Source organism: Oncorhynchus masou, chromosome 27 (genome assembly GCF_036934945.1).
Source record: "Oncorhynchus masou masou isolate Uvic2021 chromosome 27, UVic_Omas_1.1, whole genome shotgun sequence".
NCBI classification, from domain to species: domain Eukaryota; kingdom Metazoa; phylum Chordata; class Actinopteri; order Salmoniformes; family Salmonidae; genus Oncorhynchus; species Oncorhynchus masou.
This window is the reverse complement of record NC_088238.1, coordinates 39,738,767-39,757,166: the sequence shown is the minus strand read 5'-3', so window position 1 is coordinate 39,757,166 and position 18,400 is coordinate 39,738,767. Positions and strand designations below refer to the sequence as shown.

General features: G+C 41.6%; 1 protein-coding gene across 3 annotated transcripts in view; it reads left to right on the top strand.

The window, feature by feature from the left end:
* LOC135516126 (plasminogen activator inhibitor 1-like) overlaps positions 1-18,345 on the top strand; it is a 42,093-nt gene extending 23,748 nt beyond the window's left edge. Inside the window, exons 1-9 of one of the 3 annotated variants that reach the window (XM_064940184.1) lie at positions 8,371-10,675; positions 11,163-11,278; positions 12,800-13,038; positions 15,119-15,343; positions 15,600-15,794; positions 16,155-16,454; positions 16,794-16,880; positions 17,135-17,218; positions 17,498-18,345. In XM_064940184.1, coding sequence (XP_064796256.1) covers positions 12,801-13,038; positions 15,119-15,343; positions 15,600-15,794; positions 16,155-16,454; positions 16,794-16,880; positions 17,135-17,218; positions 17,498-17,535 — 1,167 coding nt within the window. In that variant the 5' untranslated portion in view covers positions 8,371-10,675; positions 11,163-11,278; position 12,800 and the 3' untranslated portion in view covers positions 17,536-18,345. Of the gene's footprint in view, positions 1-8,370; positions 10,676-11,162; positions 11,279-12,799; positions 13,039-15,118; positions 15,344-15,599; positions 15,795-16,154; positions 16,455-16,793; positions 16,881-17,134; positions 17,219-17,497 lie in introns of those variants that run through there. The other 2 variants (XM_064940183.1, XM_064940185.1) reach the window with 2 other exon arrangements.
* The last annotated feature ends 55 nt before the right edge of the window (positions 18,346-18,400 follow it).

Here is an 18,400-nt window from a genome sequence, read left to right as displayed (position 1 = left end):
CACATATGGAATCATGTGGTAACCAAAAAAAGTGTTAAACAAATCAAAATATATTTTTTTGAGATATATATATTTTTAGATATATTTGAGATTCTTCAAAGTAGCCACCCCTTTCCTTGATGACAGCTGTGCACACTCTTGGCATTCTCTCAACCAGCTTCACCTGGAATGCTTTTCCAATATTTTTGCAGGAGTTCCCACATATGCTGAGCACTTGTTGGCTGCTTTTCCTTCACTGTGCGGTCCAACTCATCCAAAACCATCTCAATTGGGGTGAGGTGATTGTGGAGGCCAGGTCATCCGATGCAGCACTCCATCACTCTCCTTCTTGGTCAAATATCCCTTACACAGCCTGGAGGGTCATTGTCCTGTTGGGTCATTGTCCTGTTGAAAATCAAATGATAGTCCCACCAAGCGCAAACCAGATGGGATGGTGTATCACTGCAGAATGCTGTGGTAGCCATGCTGGTTAAGTGTGCCTTGAATTTAAATAAATCACCAGCAAAGCACCCCCATACCATCACACTTCCTCCTCCATGCTTCATGGTGGGAACCACACATGCGGAGATCATCCGTTTACCTACACTGCGTCTCACAAAGACAGTTTGAAGCAAAAATCTCAAATTTGCACTCATCAGACCAAAGGCCAGATTTCCACCTGTCTAATGTACATTGCTTGGGTTTCTTGGCCCAAGTAAGTATCTTATTATTATTGGTGTCCTTTAGTAGTGGTTTCTTTGCAGCAATTCGACCATGAAGGCCTCATTCACGCAGTATCCTTTGAACAGTTGATGTTGAGATGTCTGTTACTTGAACTCTGCGAAGCATTTATTTGGGCTGCAATCTGAGGCTGGTAACTCTAATGAATATTCTCTGCAGCAGAGGTAACTCTGGGTCTTCTTATCCTGTGTCGGTCCTCATGAGTGCCAGTTACATCATAGCGCTTGATGGTTTTTGCGACTGCACTTGAAGAAACGTTCAAAGTTCTTGACATTTTCCAGATTGACTGACCTTCATGTATTAAAGTAATGCTGGACTGTCATTTCTCTTTGCTTATTTTAGCTATACTTGCCATAATATGGACTTGGTATTTTACCAAATAGGGCTATCTTCTGTATACCACCCCTACCTTGTTACAACACAACTGATTGGTTCAAATGCATTAAGAAGGAAAGAAATGACACAAATTAACTTTTAACAAGGCACACCTGTTAATTGAAATGCATTCCAGGTGAATGCCAAGAGTGTGTAAAGCTGTCATCAAGGCAAAGGGTGGCTACTTTGAAGGATCTCAAATATAAAACAGATTTTGATTATTTGAACACCTTTTTGGTTACCACATGATTCCATATGTGTTATTTCATTGTTTTGATGTCTTATTCCACAGTGTAGAAAATAGTGAAAAATAAAGAAAACCCTTGAACGGGTAGGTGTGTCCTAACTATTGACTGGTACTGTATATATACTGTATATCCGGACCTCGGAGTCCTCATTATGTAGTTACGGCCATGATAGAGAAGCAAAAATAAATGTATTGTCATACCCGTGGTATACGGTCTGATATACCAAAGCTGTCAGCCAAACAGCATTCAGGGCTCGAACCACCCAGTTTATAATGTAGTACACAGCAGGATCATGGAGTTAGATAGCTAACTTGCCTTTGTATTTTGTAGAAAGATAAGCTTGAAATAGGCATGGTCTAATTGATTTAACAAATTAAAAGACATATGCAAGCTTTTTTATCCATATCAGTCCCGAGGCCCAAGCAAAAATCTACTTTTTATTTAATTTATCTGCATGACCAGCCCTTGTATTTAGTCGCACAATGAAGTGTTTCAGCATGTTCTTTTCGGGACAACCAGGGCTACAAGTACAACACAAAACAGATTGACATAAACAGTTGCTTGCATGAGTGTTTATTGACAAATGTCAATAAAAGAAGGTTTGCCAAAGCAAAAGCCAGGTAAAAATGAATTTATATGAATGCCTTTTTTTGAAATAATATTCAATTTTTTTGTTTTTACACCAGATACAAACATACACGTACAAACATCAACTTACACAAACAACGACTACATCTCATCTGCCCCAGACATGCTCATTCTGTACCCCCATCCCTAGTTGCAACATTGTTTTTTGTCACATCGCCTTAAATTGTACCAATTGGTTTTTCTCTGTCGCCCATGTTATTTCAATAGAACAATAATATTTATAAGAATGCTGTAAGTACAGAAAATGTTTGCTCAGTGGGAAAGTAATGTCCAAATCATCAGTGACAACTCTGTGGCGATTGGCGTTTGTGACAGCAACATTTTGAGCGTATTACAATATTATAGACACTATGTCCTGGGATTTCCTATGATCTTCTATGTAGACGGCTCTTGTGTAGCTTGTGAGTGTCATAGAGCAAAACAGGCGTTTTTGGAAGAAAAAAAAGACTTGGCCCCGGTCCCCTTCCAGATCCGCCCTTATCTCACAAGCACCGCTAAATCTCGGCCCCCTCTAATCACACTAAAAAAAACAATGTTTAAAAGAGGTTAGAAGTCCTAAATCACACCGGCTTGGGTTAATGAACCATAAAATCAATAGTTATTTCTGGTTGCTTATCAAAGTTAGCTGGCTATCTCATTGAACCCGCTTTGTAGTACTGTATACCCCTCTGATGTGTCAGGTCCGATTTGATTTAGACAGGTTACGTAAAGGTCTGGTTGTGTTCTGTCCTGTGTGTGAGTTTGTGTGTGTTTTGGTTTGTGTGTTTATACAAGCGTGTGTGCGTTAATACGTGCGCGTTCTGTGTGTGAACTGTGCGCTGTGTGTTTAAGATACAGTATCAGTCCCGAGTCTGTACATATTGTGGTTATAACCACCACAACCTCTCCCAATAACTTACCAGAACCACACCAACATGCAGGCTCACACTAGCCAGGCAGACACCAAATACAACATTTTCTTTCAGTAAATAAAAACCTGGATTGTTGCCAGTTGTGGTCAATTACCAAAGACACACCCCACGGGGATGTTTTTTTCACGCAGTCTCCAGAAGTGGAAACAAAAGCATGATGTTAACATTGATGCTGGTTTGTGTTTGTAGAACTGGTAACCCATCAGTATTGTTGGCTAGAGGCCAAATATGACAAAGGAAGTTACAAAAGATGTTGACTCTACCAGTTAGAGCTTTGTCTCTACTCTCTTCAATTGTTCATCCATTTTGACTGCACCTACACTTGAAGTGGCGATATGACCAGGAAAAACTCAGGGCCCTACTTACAACCTGTAATATAAACTAAAATAGTTATAAAACATTTCCCTGGAGTGGAAAAACTCAGGGCTCAAGCTACTATTACTCTAAAATTGGGCAATCGCACATAGACCATGTTGAAATTACTCCAGTCATTGGCCTGGCACTTACTTTAAGAGTGAGTGGGTATGTTGGACTCGTCTAGCCAAATTCTTTACACATTAGGCTCTGTCGGCCAGCCGCACTTATCAGTGTCAAAACAATGCCTTCCCTGCTCTGTATCACCATTGTTTGTGTCCCAAATGACACCCTATTCCCTATATAGGGCACTGGGTCCTGGTCAAAAGTAGAGCACTATATAGGGAAAAGGATCCCATTTGGGATGGAGCCATTGATCAGAAAATCTTCCACTTTTCCATTCAAAACCCAAGTACCTTCCCTTCCAGTAGTGCTGACACATCATTTATTGGAATCTTCAACAGACAATGGTGTCCAACTGGAGAATTTGACCGCTCATACTTTGTTGACCCTCCAGTAGAATTCCACTAATTTCTAGCTATCTAGAAATGTGTGGGGACGTGTGTGCATTGCCATTTCATGCTCTTCCTTGTGTGTGTGTGTGCATGCATGTCCTTATTACTAACCACTGACACCATAGCTATTCTCTCTCTGGGGAGGGTTCAGGAAATGTTATTTTCCCCATGACAATTTCACCTCCTTATTCACTTCCTGTTGTTGAGTCTGGTTCGCTGGGCAAGCAACCACCGTTATCAGACAAAAATGAATACTAACGTCAGAAAAACGTGAATATTCCTGTAAGGGTCATCGGCACTGTCATTATTACAAAGAAGAATTACTGTAGCAAAAGTTTTTTGTTCAAACAGCAATTTCACAACTTTCATTGAAAAGTCCTGTTTTCCACAATAATTTGTAACATACTTCGTAGATAACTCTTAGTCACTTTCAATTTTCACATTTTTCATTGGGTAATTCATTTTCATTGGGTAATTCACTTTCATTGGGTAATTCATTGTCATCTTTATTTCTAAGTATGCCTGCTTGAACATTATTAGTGAATACTATGACATTACTGATTTCTACTCCTGTAACTTTCTGTCACATCTTCGCTGCTTATGGATATCTGTTACTCAACGAGAGTCAGAGGATGAGTAGGAGTCAGAGAGACGGGGTCAGCATTTCTGACAGGATTGGCCTTTTTGAGGGAATACCCATTCCTCCTATTCGTCATGTGTCTCCCTCTAATCACCCTTTCCTGTAACTTCCCCTCCTTTCATTGTTCATCTAGTCATTTCTCCCCCGCACATCACATCCCTCCATTTCCCCGTCCCCCATCCCTCGCTCTCAGACCATCTGTCCTTAGACCTATGCCCACGATCTCTCTCTTCCTCACTTCTTTTCTCAGTTGTTTATTTATTTGCTTTCACGACCACAACAATAATAATATCCAGATTTCCTCTTGGTTACATCACGGTGTAGGCTACTTTATATGTATATGTGTTATCTTGACAACTAGCCAAAATAAGCACAGACCAATAGATAAGTCTATTTTAGTCTTCATTTGGATATACTATTGTCTAGTCATTGTCGTTTTCTTCTATGCTTTTACAAAAAAAGGTTCTGAAAGGGTTCTCCGGCTGTCCCCATAGGAGAACCCTTTTTGGGTTCTATGTAAAACCGTCTATAGAAAGGGTTCTACATGGAACCCAAAAGGGTTCTACCTGCAACCAAAAATGGTTCTTCAAAGGGTCTCCTATGGGGACAGCCGTAGAACCCTTTAAGGTTCTAGATAGAACCTTTTTTTCTAAAAGTATACCACACCCATAAAGTAAGAGTTCAGGAAAGGGATTTAACAGTGAATTATGATAGAAGAACAAATAAAGAAATAACTTTTTTCAATTTTCATTCAGAATAGGTTGGCCTGTTGCGCAATATATATTTTTGGCCTTGCCCAAGCTGTTCTCTTCGTTCTTGAGTCATTGTGTTTTTCTCATACCACTGTCATTGCTTAATTTATCCTTCTTTACTTATTTAAGAGATCATATTGTCAGAGTTCAGAAGCTGATTTATTGAAATACATTAAATAGCTGTTCCATTGTAGTAGCAAATTCAAGTGGATTGATTAGAAAAGGTTGAGCATAGAAGTTCTTAAGAATAGTAGCCTTTGCCTTAAACACAATGATATGCATGACAAGCAATCATAGCAGATTTCTAGGAGTTGTTATACAGTACAATGTACTTATGGAATTTGATAGTGACGACAAATGGATTGCTGCAATTACTAGCCAGCTGATTCTACGTGGAAAAATATTTGGTCTGGATCCGATTCAGGCTATTCAACTGAATTCATTTGTCTGGGAAAGTAAGAGAGCTAAGTTTTAATGTTGCATTAAACAGTTAGACATTCTTTCTAAATGTCTAGGAGTTGTTATACGCAGCATACATATGGAAGTTTAAAGTGACAACAGATGGATTGCAGTTATTACTCTACAGCTGATTCAGGTTGTATGTGTGACCCCTGTCACGCAAAATTACAGCTCGAAAATTCCACAGCGGAGGATGTTTCCTAAGGTGTGTTGAAATGTGTGTGTGTGTAGTCTAAGTGTAAGTGAGTGTGTACCACATCATATGATGATCAATATGATGATCAAACTATACATACCTGTAGACTTACAGTGGGTATAGAAAGTCACCACCCCCTTTCAATACGTTCACCTTTTGTTGGCTTACAGCCTGAAATGAAAACACATCAAATCAGACTTTTTCCAGCTTTATTTACACACAGTAACCCACAATATACAAGTGAAAAAATACATCTAAAAACTCAAATTAAAACAGTAAAATAAGTCCCCCCAAGAGTTAATACTTGGTGGAACCACCTTTTGTTGAATTACAGCCATGAGTCTCTTTGAATATGTCTCTACTAACTTTGCACACCTAGACTGTGCAATACCTGCCCATTCTTCCTTGCAGAATTGTTGAAGCTCAGTCAATTTGCATGGTAACCGCTCATGGACTGCGCTCTTCAAGTCATTCCACAGGTTCTCAATGGGATTTTGGTCAGGGCTCTGACTAGGCCACTCAAGGACATTCACCTTCTTGTCCTTCAACCACTGTTCGGTTGCTTTTGGTCATTGTCATGTTGAAATGTGAACCATCTTCATTTTCAACTTCTTGGCAGAGGGCTGCAGGTTCTCCTCAAGAAATGTTGGTATTTTGCACTGTCCATTTTCCCTACTTTCCTGACAAGTGCTCCTGTCCCTGCTGAAGAAAAACACCCCCACAACAGGATGCTGCCACCGCTGTTGTCACGACTTCCGCCGAAGTCCGGTCCTCTCCTTTTTCGGGCAGCGCTCTGTGGTCGGCGTTGCCGGCCTTCTAGCCATCATCGATCCACTTTTCATTATCCATTTGTTTTGTCTTGTGTTTCCACACACCTGGTTTCAATTCCCTCATTTACTTGTTGTGTATTTAACCCTCTGTTCCCCCCCATGTCTTTGTGTGGGATTGTTTATTGTAGTGCTTGTTCCCCGTGAGCGCACAACAGGTTATTTTGTGCCCATTTATCTTGTTGTTCTGGATGCCGTTGGTTTTGCTTAATATGTCTCTGGTTATTACCCAGTTCTGCTCTCCTGCTCCTGACTTCTCTGCTGCCAATTACACTCCCCGCTATAGCCGTGCTTTACTGTAGACATGGTGTTCTTTGGGTGGAAGATGTATTGAGTTTTTGCCAGACATATCGTTTTGCGTTCAGACCAAAAAGTTCAATTTTGGTCTCATCTGACCACAGCACCTTTTGTCACTTGGTCTCGGCATCTACAATGTGCTTTTTGGCAAAGCTCAAATGAGACTTGATGTGACTTTTTTTGAGGAGTGTTTTTTTTCTTGCCACCCTCCCATAGAGGCCAGATTTGTGGAGCGCTTCTGATATTGTGGTCACATGCACACATTGACCAGTCTTTGCCTAAAGGCCTGAAGCTCCTTCCAAGTCGCATTTGGCTTCTTGGTAGCCTCTCTGATCAGTCTCCTCCTTACCTGGTCATCCAGTTTGGAGGGTGGCCTGATCTATGCAGGGTTTGGGTGGTGCCACACGCCTTCCACTTCTTAATAATGGTCTTAATTGTGCTCAGAGGGATAGACGAAGGCTTTGAAATCATTTTATATCCACCCCCTGACTTGTGCCTTTCCACAACTGTTTCTCATAGAGCTTTTGAAAGTGCCTTTCCGCACATAGTGGATTCTTTGCTTTGAATTACACTACTAAGCAGTGGAGTTTAATATGAACAACTGCTTTTATTCTAATCAAAGTCACTACAATTGATCACAGATGGAAGCTAATTAGCTTGATTTGTGATCTGGAAGGTGGTTGGTTATACCACAGCAAGTTTGCAATTCTAAAGGGGGGGGGGGCTGTAAGGCAACATAAGGTGAACATTTTGAAAGGGGGTGCTTTCTGTGCTTGTCATAATGTGTGGGTGTATTTTGTACTGACGCTTAATGATTTTTCTATGCAATATACAGTATATCATACGTATGACAGCTTTTTTTTTCTTTCCACATTACTCTATGACTGTCCCTAAAACGTTTCCTTAAAACCGCAGAAGCTTAGCCGTTTCTCTTTCTCTGTGGTATAGTAGAAACAAAACACATTGTCAGATTCTTTCTCAATGCATATTTCAAATGTAGGACGGTTTTAGATCTATTTTCTTACTACATAACTCTATGACTAAAACTTTTCCTTCTAACTGCAGCTTTTTGGTTTCACTTTAGATCTGAGTAGCCTTGGGCCTGAACAGCCTGAGTAGAAATGTTGAATTAATTTATCTGAGAAAGTGGTTGGAAAGGAAGTTTTAATGTTGCATAAAAGCTGTTTGTCTTTCATCCAAAATGTATTTTGGGTTAATTCCTTTTCCAGAGTACCCCTAGTCTGTTTCCCATTCCCATGCTCATGTTATCTCACCTCAGAGGAAATAGAGTGGGCAGGTCAAACCAGATTTCCATTGACTAACTAATAAGGAATGTACCAAATGAAGGGGTCTGGGGGTTTGTGGGTGGGATGATATTTTTAGATTTTGTAAATGTTTACATTTGATTAATTTAGCAGATGCACTTATCCAGAACATCTTATAGGAGCAATTAGTGTTAAGTGCTTTGCTCAAGGGCACATCGACAGATTTTTAACCTAGACGGCTCAGGGATTTGAACCAGCAAGCTTTCAGTTACTGGCCCAACACTCTTAAACACTAGGCGACCTGCTGCCACTTAGCGTCATTATACAAACAAACATGACAGTAGCTAGGTATCCATCCAATTGCCAACAGATTTTCGTTCAAATACTCTGAAATCCGCATGAAGAAAATGCGAATTTCCCCACCAGTCGTGTGTTTCAAAATAAGTGAATTCATCAGTTATTCTGCGCTCTGTCACACTCAGAGAGAGTGCTCTGAAATCGGAGAAGGTAGCCAGAGATACATTTGCCAACGACAGAGATATGCTAACAGTCGTTCAAAATCTTGCTAGCTAACCAAGTGACACCCGCATCTCTAGCTGTGTTGACAACCGAAAAATGATATGAGGGGGGGAAAAGTAAATAATTCACCTCATCCAATGACGTCAGCCTACTAGCGGCTACGGAGCTAGTTATCTAGCTAACGTTAGGCTCCGTGCTTTTAGCTTGCCACATAAATAGATGCGCTAGCCTATGAGCCACGTTATGACTGACTTGTGATCATTGCCCTTGCTAGGTTGAGTGTAATGACATTCCCAGCCTTATTTACATTTGTCTGTTTTTGTCATTGAAACTGAAACGGTGAATCCCGAAATAAGGCATCAAACAATGTACCAGGCCAGATGTGATTTACAACCTGATAGCAATATTTTTTGGACTACCAAGGAATGTATTGGTGAAATATATTAATCATGCATTGAACTGCATTCATGTATTTTACCAATAATGCATTAGTGTACGTCATGGAACGTCGCGTCAAATAGAACCTAATTTTAAAACCTCTTATAAAGTTGGTTTGGTTGCATAAACTGGGAATGTGATATTTTTGACTGATATTATGATTGCCTCTTTGTTTCACATCTGAAAAGTAGTTCAAACTCTGTCAGTTCCACTTTAACACATTTGCCACCAGAAATGTGTTAATTTGCTGTTTTCAACATCCACTGAAGTAGATGCAAGATAACAAGATAGCTACAGTAGTTGCTATGGTAACCAAACAAACACATTTGCTAGTTTAGCTAACCAAACCCTCAGTCATAGCTTGCTATTATGAAAATCGAATTCAACAATTGCAATACTGTTTTCAAAAGCAGCTCAAAGAAATTTTCTAAAAATAAACTATAGCCATGGAATTTTCCAGTGCAAATATATCGTGCCTTATAGGGAAGTAATGCACGCTCTAGAATGCCCTTCAAGACAATCAGAAAGGAGTATTAAAAAATGCCATGGTATAAATCTACAATACACTATCAACATGCTGTGTGCAACTAGGCAGTTAAGCTCATGTGAACAAGCAGCAACAGCAACTATAACACATGTAGGTTCAAAAACAACAATAAAACGTTAACAGCCTATGACATCACAGAGTCAAAGGGACCCCAAATTTACTACCATGTTGCCTCAAGTTCAACCCTCCTCCTTCTCAGTTACCGTGGAAACCGTGGAGTTACAGTAAGATGCTCGAGGGAGAGTGGAAAGGAACAAGAATTCTGGGAGATCATCCAGCTTGACCAAACCAGTTTTCTGTTTTGTTATGTTTTGGCCTCAAAGGCTTCTACTGCAGTGGTGGTTCATTTCAGTTTTCACACCTCTTAAACACACATAGCTGTTGGAGAAAAGGAAATACATACAGTGCCTCTCAGCAAAATGTCAAAGAATACGCACACATGCATGCACACACCTTAATCTATAGGATGGGTGTCCCTATACCGGGACGGTTGAGCTAACGTGCACTAATGTGATTAGCATGACAGCTTTAAGTAACAGCAAACTTTCCAGGACATAGACATAGAAAGCTTAAATTTGTGTTAATCTAACTGCACTGTCCAATTTACAGTAGCTATTACAGTGAAATAATACCATGCTATTGTTTGAGGAGAGTCCACAACAACAAAAAACTTTTATCACGGCAACTGGTTTGATACATTCACCTCTGAAGGTAAATAATGTAAGCACAAGGACTATAGACAGCAGGTGCGATGGGGCAATGGTGTGTGTGTGAACATTTTGTGAATACGCGGCCATGGAATGCTGGCAGCTACAGAACCAAATTTGGAATTCTGATGTGTCAGATCTGTGTTTATGTGTCACCTCTCTCTGACAGGAGAGAGAGAGAGAGGAAGGGAGAGAAAGAGGAAGTGAGAGAGAACTACATGGGAAGAGCGGGGATGGACGAGTAGACACAGAGACAGGTAGAATTGGAACCACCTGACCTTTGCCAGACAATGGGAGCTCCAAACTCCCCTGAGTAAACAGCATGACTGAACCTACCCCCCCCCCTCTCTCTCACTCTCTCTCCCCAAGTGCAAAAAGAAACAGAGAGAAAAATGTGCCTGAGTCTCTGTGTGAGGTAGAGAGTGATAAAGAGGACATAAGTGAATAAGTGTGTGTCAGAGTGAGAAAGAGAGCGAAAGCGTGTGTGTGTGTGTGTGTGTGTGTGTGTGTGTGTGTGTGTGTGTGTGTAACAGCCTCGCTAGGGAGTAGAAGCCTGCCTAGGCAGTAAGGGATGTCGACCTCATAGTCACAAGTAACTTCCTCTCTGCACACGTCTACTGGAATAGGGCCTAGAGGGAAGAGGGAGGGGCCTGGGGAGCCATGCCGCTAGTCTACGCTATATAAAGCAGTAGAACTCTTACACACACACTGACACTCAAATGATGCTTCTCTAATAACTCACAGGGAAAACACTGAAAGACTGAGCTATTACTATTCCAGCAACTCTCAAGCAACTCAAGAGCTACATCAAGCTAATCTTCATCAAGTTCGTCTACATCTTTCAACACTTCAACTTCAAGGTAAGAGTGCGTTTATGATTATATTCTTTAGAGCAAATGTTAAAGTTCTTGGAAATATGCTCATAAGGCAAACTTAGTCTTGTTTTCCATTTGTTGTTATTATTATGAAACAAATCACCAAATGGATACATATATTGTCTGTGTGCATCACTAAACAAACTCAGAAGTTGTAACAATTGCACTGCAAGTTGCATACAGACAACATGTTGTATGAGTCAATATTTGAACCCTGAACTTCTGGGGGAAAAAGCACTGTATATTTTCAAATTCTACAACAGAAATGTGTGTTTAAAGACGTATGAACTCAAATGACCACCGCTGCACTAAAAGCCTTGAGGGCAAAATGAACCATTCTGTCTCAAATATGTTTTATTATGAAGCATTATGGTCCAAGTATACAATTAAACAGTCTGATTAAAAAATTAAGAAGCATACTTTTTTTTACATATATGAAAACAAATATAGGACAACAACAAATGACAATAGCATGCAAAGTTGCACCCCAATAAACACTTGTTCAATTTGGTTTTTATTTCTCTCCCACACACTCACTTTCTGTCTGTCTCTCTCTCTATCTCTTTCTGTCTCTCTCTCTGTGTGTGTGTGTTTCACGCCAACATGTCCAAGGTTGGCACCTGGGTCTTGTCTCTTGTTTTGTCTCACCAATGTCTGTACCACAGTAAACCAATGCCAGGGTCACTGTGCCATGGTTTGTTTTCCATTGAGAACCAGGGTCGTATTCATTAGTAGACACCGTAGCAAAATGTTTTGCTACAGAAAACAAAGATGTTTTTTATTGGTCAATTTGCTGCATAGACCCTCCCTGTTTGAGTCAGTTTTCTTCCATTTGCTGCCTGGTGAATATTACCATATAAACTATCTTGATTTACTATCCTTCATCCAGAAGTGTGGTTACATACCTCTGTCTGTGATGTCTATACTGGTCCGGTGGAATAGAAAATATCTTTGAAGGTTGCCCAACAAGAAACAGATTTATAAACACACTGTGGAATGCTTTTTAAAATGGTTCTAAATTCGAATGGCTAGTAAGCAGAAACTGTGCCAAATAATTTATGCAACTGAGACCGAAACGGACCTGTGTATTTGTAAAGAACATACAATTTTAACAACTATGGTTTTAAGTAACCCCTCGGGTAACACTCTTGTATGTACCGCAGCAATGCATCTGAAGGATCTTTTCAACTCTCATCCTCTTGTTCAGTCTTTCTTTGATCCTTCTATCATTTGACTCATCTTTCTCCCATGTCCTCTCCCGATGTTTGAATATTGTTGAATCTCTATAATTTCACAAATCTCTCTCTCCTCGCTTCCCTCTCTCCTAGGATTCTTTATCTTTATCCTTGTTCAATCTTCCCCATCTCCCTAGAATGCTTTACCTGTATACAATGTTGTTAGATGCCTTTAACCCTCTCTTCTCCTCCTTTTCCCAGGATGCTTTGCCGTTAGATAATGTTGTTAGAGGTGTCTACCATTCCACTCATCCCTCCTTCCTCTCCCCAGGATGCTGTGTCTGTACGTGTGCTTCCTCCTCAGCCTCTCTGGAGCGGCCCTCTCTAACCTCCAGGAGAAACAGACAGACTTTGGGATGCGGGTCTTCTCTCATGTGGCCCAGACCTCCAGAGGCTCTAACTTGGCCTTCTCACCCTACGGCGTGGCCACCATCCTGGGCATGGCTCAGCTGGGCGCTGGGGGCAACACCTGGAAGACACTCAACGCCAAATTGGGCTTCTCTCTACAAGGTAAGGGTGGACTGTTTTGTAGCCTCTTACCACAGCTGTGATGTATAATGACATCAAATCAAACTTAATTTGCCACATGTGACAAAAACAATAATTGTAGACTTTACTGTGGAAATGCTTACTTACAAGCCCTTAACCAAAAGTGCAGTTCAAGAAGAAGAAAATATTTACCAAGTATGCTATATAAAATGTAATAATAAAATGTAACACAATAAGAATAACAATAACGAGGATATATACCGGGTGCACTGGTACCGAATGAGTGTGCAGGGGTACAGGCTAGTTGAGGTAATCTGTACATGTAGGTGGGGAAGAAGTGACTATGCATAGGTAACAAACAAACAGCGAGTAGCAGCAGTGTACAAGAGGGGGAGGGGGGGTGTCAATGTAAATTGTCCAGTGGCGAATTTTATGAATTGTTCAGCAGTCTAATGGCTTGGGGGTAGAAGCTGTTGAGGAGCCTTTTGGTCCTAGACTTGGCGCTCTGGTACCGCTTGCCGTGTGGTGGCAGAGAAAACAGTCTATCACCTGGGTGACTGGAGTCTGACAATTTTATGGGCTTTCCTCTGACACCACCTATTATATAGGTCCTGGATGGCAAGAAGCTTGGCCGCAGTGATGTACTGGGCCGTACGCACTACCCTCTGTAGCGCCTTACGGTCAGATGCCGAGCAGTTGCCATACCAGGCTGTGATGCAACCAGTCAGGATGCTCTCGATGGTGCAGCTGTAGAACCTTTTGAGGATCTGGGGGATCATGCTAAATATTTTCAGTCTCATGAGGGGGAAAAGGTTTTGTCGTGCCCTCTTCACGACTTTCTTGGTATGTTTGGACCATGATAGTTTGTTGGTGATGTGATCACAAAGGAACTTGAAACTCTCAACTCGCTCCACTACAGCCCCATCAATGTTAATGGGGGCCTGTTCGGCCCACCTTTTCCTGTAGTCCATGATCAGCTCCTTTGTCTTGCTCACATTGAGGGACAGGTTGTTGTCTTGGCACCACACTGCCAGTTCTCTGACCTCCTCCCTATCGTTGTTGGTGATCAGGCCTACCACTGTTGTGTCGTCAGTAAACTTAATGATGGTGTTGGAGTCGTGTTTGGCCACACAGTCATGGGTGGACAGGGAATACAGGAGGGGACTAAGTACACACCCCTGAGGGGCCCCTGTGTTAAGGATCAGCGTGGCAGACATGTTGTTGCCTACTCTTACCACCTTGGGGCAGCCTGTCAGGAAGTCCAGGATCCAGTTGCAGAGGGAGGTGTTTAGTCCCAGAGTCCTTAGCTTAGTGGTGAGCTTCGTAGGCACCATGGTGTTGAACGCTGAGCTGTAGTCGATTAACAGCATTCTCACATAGGTGTTCCTTTTGTCCAGGTGAGAAAGGGCGGTGTGGAGGGCGATTGAGATTGCATCATCTGTGGATCTGTTGGCGACGAGCGTCAGAGCCGGTGTAGTAGGAGTCAATCTTAATCCTGTATTGATGCTTTGCTTGTTTGATGGTTTGTCTGAGGGCATAACGGAATTTCTTATAGGCGTCCGGATTAGTGTCCCGCTCCTTGAAACTGTCAGCTCTAGCCTTTAGCTCAATGTGGATGTTGGCTGTAATCCATGGCTTCTGGTTGGGATATGTACGTACGGCCACTGTGGGGACGACGTCGTCGATGCACTTATTGATGAAGCTGATGACTGAGGTGGTATACGCCTCAATGACATTGGATGAATCCCGGAACATATTCCAGTCTGTGCTAGCAAAACAGTCCTTTGGTGTAGCATCCGCGTCATCTCATGCAACTACATAGGGTAGTTGAATGAGTTTTGCAAAGTGAGACAGATGGTAGACTTGGTTTTGTCTACACAATGAGGCCTTGACAATAACATAACTCCAGGCGGACATAATCAAAACAAAAAGAGCCATGCTAGCCGGCGACGAGCAACATCCACACTTTCTCACCATCTCTATATGCAATCGTGACTCATTCATTCTCTCATTCTTTCCATTCCACTCTCCTCCTTCTCTTCCTCTCCAGCCTTTTTGTACTTTTAATCATAAATTAAAATCAATGATTCCTCTCCTCCAGAGCGAGGGATGTCACGTCAGCAGCGTCTGCTACAGCAGAACCTCTCCAGTGAGGAGGGAGTGGAGCTGGCCAGTGGCATCATGGTAGAGAAGAAGATGGCTCTGGAGAAAGGCTTCAGGAGGGGGCTGGAGAAAGCCTTCCAGGCCTCCCCTCACCAATTGGACTTCTCCAGGCCAGACCAGGCCCTGGAATTCATCAATGCCTGGGTCTCTGACCACACCGCAGGTGAGATACAGTAGTGTAGTATTGGCTCATACCTTCAATGTCATGCACATCACCGCATATTGCAAGTGTGCACTTTGTTAAAATCGATGAAGTTGTAGTAGCTATAGCAACAACAATGCATACAACACAACCAGTGACAGACAGAGAGGATACAAGTTGCTTGTTTTCTCCGAAAATCTAATTCTTTGTGGGATGAGACAGATTTATAATCAAAACAAACCTCCCTAACACTCTCTTTCCTCTCTCTCTGCTCCAGGTACCATCCCTTCATTCCTGTCGTCCGGTGCTCTGACCGACGAGACTCGCATGGTCCTACTGAACGCTCTGCACTTCCAGGGGTTATGGAAGGTGCCCTTTGACCCCAAGATGACGGAGGAGAGGCTGTTCCATTGTGCCAATGGCAGCTCTGTGCCCGTACCTATGATGAGGCTCACACACCGCTTCAACTATGGTGGGTACCTCAGGATGTTTTTCAAGTGTAGAATTTTCCCATGAGACATTTTTACATCCCCTTGACATGAGTACATCCTCTCTTCTTTTTAAATACTTTAGAAGTTAACTTAGAATACCTAATTTTGGCAGAATCCTAACATAAGATCTCTAAATGTAACTCACGTTTTCGTGTCTTCCATCGATATTATTTACACACATTTAGTTAGGACTTGGTCCTTCAGGCATGCATTCTTCAAAAGTGATTCAAACGAGTCCGCCGTAGCCCAGCAGCCAGTGTTTAAAACAGACATGACTACAAGTACTACCTCCACCAATCAAACTGAAACTAATCCAACCTCTCCTCTCTTCTCCTCTACAGGTGAGTTTGTGACCCCCGACGGTGTGGACTATGATGTCATCGAGGTTCCGTACGAGGGAGAGTCCCTGAGCATGCTGCTGGTCACCCCCTTCGAGTCCGAGAGGCCAGTGAGCGTGCTCAGTAGCGAGCTGACCACCAGACGCCTGCAACAGTGGAGAGAGGAGCTGAGGAGCGTCAAGCGTCAACTGGCTCTGCCCAAGTTTACCCTGGACACTGAGGTGGATCTGAAGTCTACACTGATCAGCATGGGGTTGGGGGACATGTTCAACCTGGCCAAAGCAGACTTCACTCGCATCACCAGTGAGTACCCTACCATTCATCACTTAGGAACTGGTGTCTGAAGTGGCACCCTATTCTTTATATAGTGCACTACCTTTGACCAGGGCCCAGGCCTCTGGTCAAATGTAGAGCACTATGTAGGGAATAGGATTGGCTCTGTTGCAATATCCACACTACTAGCATTTCACTTTAGAATAAAAGAATGTATTGGGCATACATTCTGTGGTATGAAAGTGTGGACATTGGAAAGTGACAGACTTGGTATGATCAGTTTGTGTGTTTATTAAATACAGAATACTGCATGCTTCTCATTCTTTTTAGACAGCTAATCTAAACTCCCTCTCTTTATTTCTCTGCCAGCTGAGGAAAGGCTGTGTGTGTCCAAGGTTCTGCAGAAAGTCAAGATTGAGGTGAACGAAAAGGGAACCAAGGGATCAGCTGCCACGGGTACATTACAAGACCAATACTTATTCCTGATGATTTAACCAATAGTATAAAAAAGTGTTTTGACTTGTCTTTTATACAGATGTACATAAAGACAATACATGTATGATGAATTGATGATAGCATAGGCTACAGAGTTGTGTTTTGACAGTGCTTGTTATAGGGATGTACATAACAATAATTAATTGATGTTAAAGTGATGTTACTGTACAGAGTTGTGTTTTGACTGTATTGTCTCCTCTCTTTGCCCCTTACAGCTGCCATTATGTTCTCTCGTATGGCTATAGAGGAGATCACCCTGGACAGGCCCTTCCTTTTCCTCATCCAACACAAGTCCACAGGTGAGTTTCCTCTAATGTGCCTACACCACCATCCATGTTAAAAACTACATCATGTTAGCCTTGGTTATCCAATGTCTCCAATCACCACAAGTCTAGCTAGCTGTGCCCTTTTTATATAAATGCATACACTTTCAAGTAGGTTCAGGGGAAGTCCTGCTATTTTGTCCCTGCATATACTGTATGATCTTGTATGGAATTCTCTTTGTCCCTCAGACACTTTGACATACTTCCTATCTTGTTCATCCTCTAATATAAAATATGTTTGTTTTCCCCTCCCAGGTGCTGTACTGTTCATGGGTCAAGTCAACCAACCCTAGCAACACTAACAGACCAATATACCAGAGAGGAAGAAGCGAAGCGAGAGGAATAACTGCCCAAAATCTGTCTTCTCCAGCGAGGATTTTTTGTATAGAGGTCAATGAGAGTGTCAAATTTGGTGAACAAAAAAATGAATGGCTTATCTTCTACATGTGGCTTATTTGATCTAATACATGTTTCTTGATGCTTAGGTTGTTACGAGTGTATTGATATAAATATGTCAGACGACATCCCGGTAACTTTGAGAAAAAACACTTTATATCGGAGTTGTGACTGTTTTTCACACGCATATCTGCCCTCCCATTGGCTAGCTAGAATGGTCCCACCTGATCTTGCCTCCTCCTGACTGCCTTCCATTTTTGAAGAGTATCTGTTCAATATAATGGATTATCTGTGCTGATATACAACAACCATGAACATTCCTTTCATTCCATTGACAGGGACACCTGTCAATCAACTTGCTACTGAAACTGACCATAGTTAAATCTATGACCTGGACAATAACTGTAACTTAAATTATCCTTAATCTGTATATTACCAAATTGGCAAAATGCATATATTTTGATAATTGAAAGTTTATATATCTATTATTTGCACTGATGGGATATGTTGTTTTTTTTAAATTTGTGAGAAATGGGTATGGTTGTTAATTGCTGATATTGATATGAAGGGAAAATTATTGAATGGGTAAGAAATATTCTTATTTTGCTGTTGAATTTTATTGTCTGTAATGCTCTGTTTGTCGCGACAAGTCTTATTTTTGCAGTATTTATATATTTATTAAAATGAAAACCTTTTTAAAAACCTTACATGTTGTGGACTACAATTTATTAGTTTTGACCTGTTCATAACATGAATAGTGAC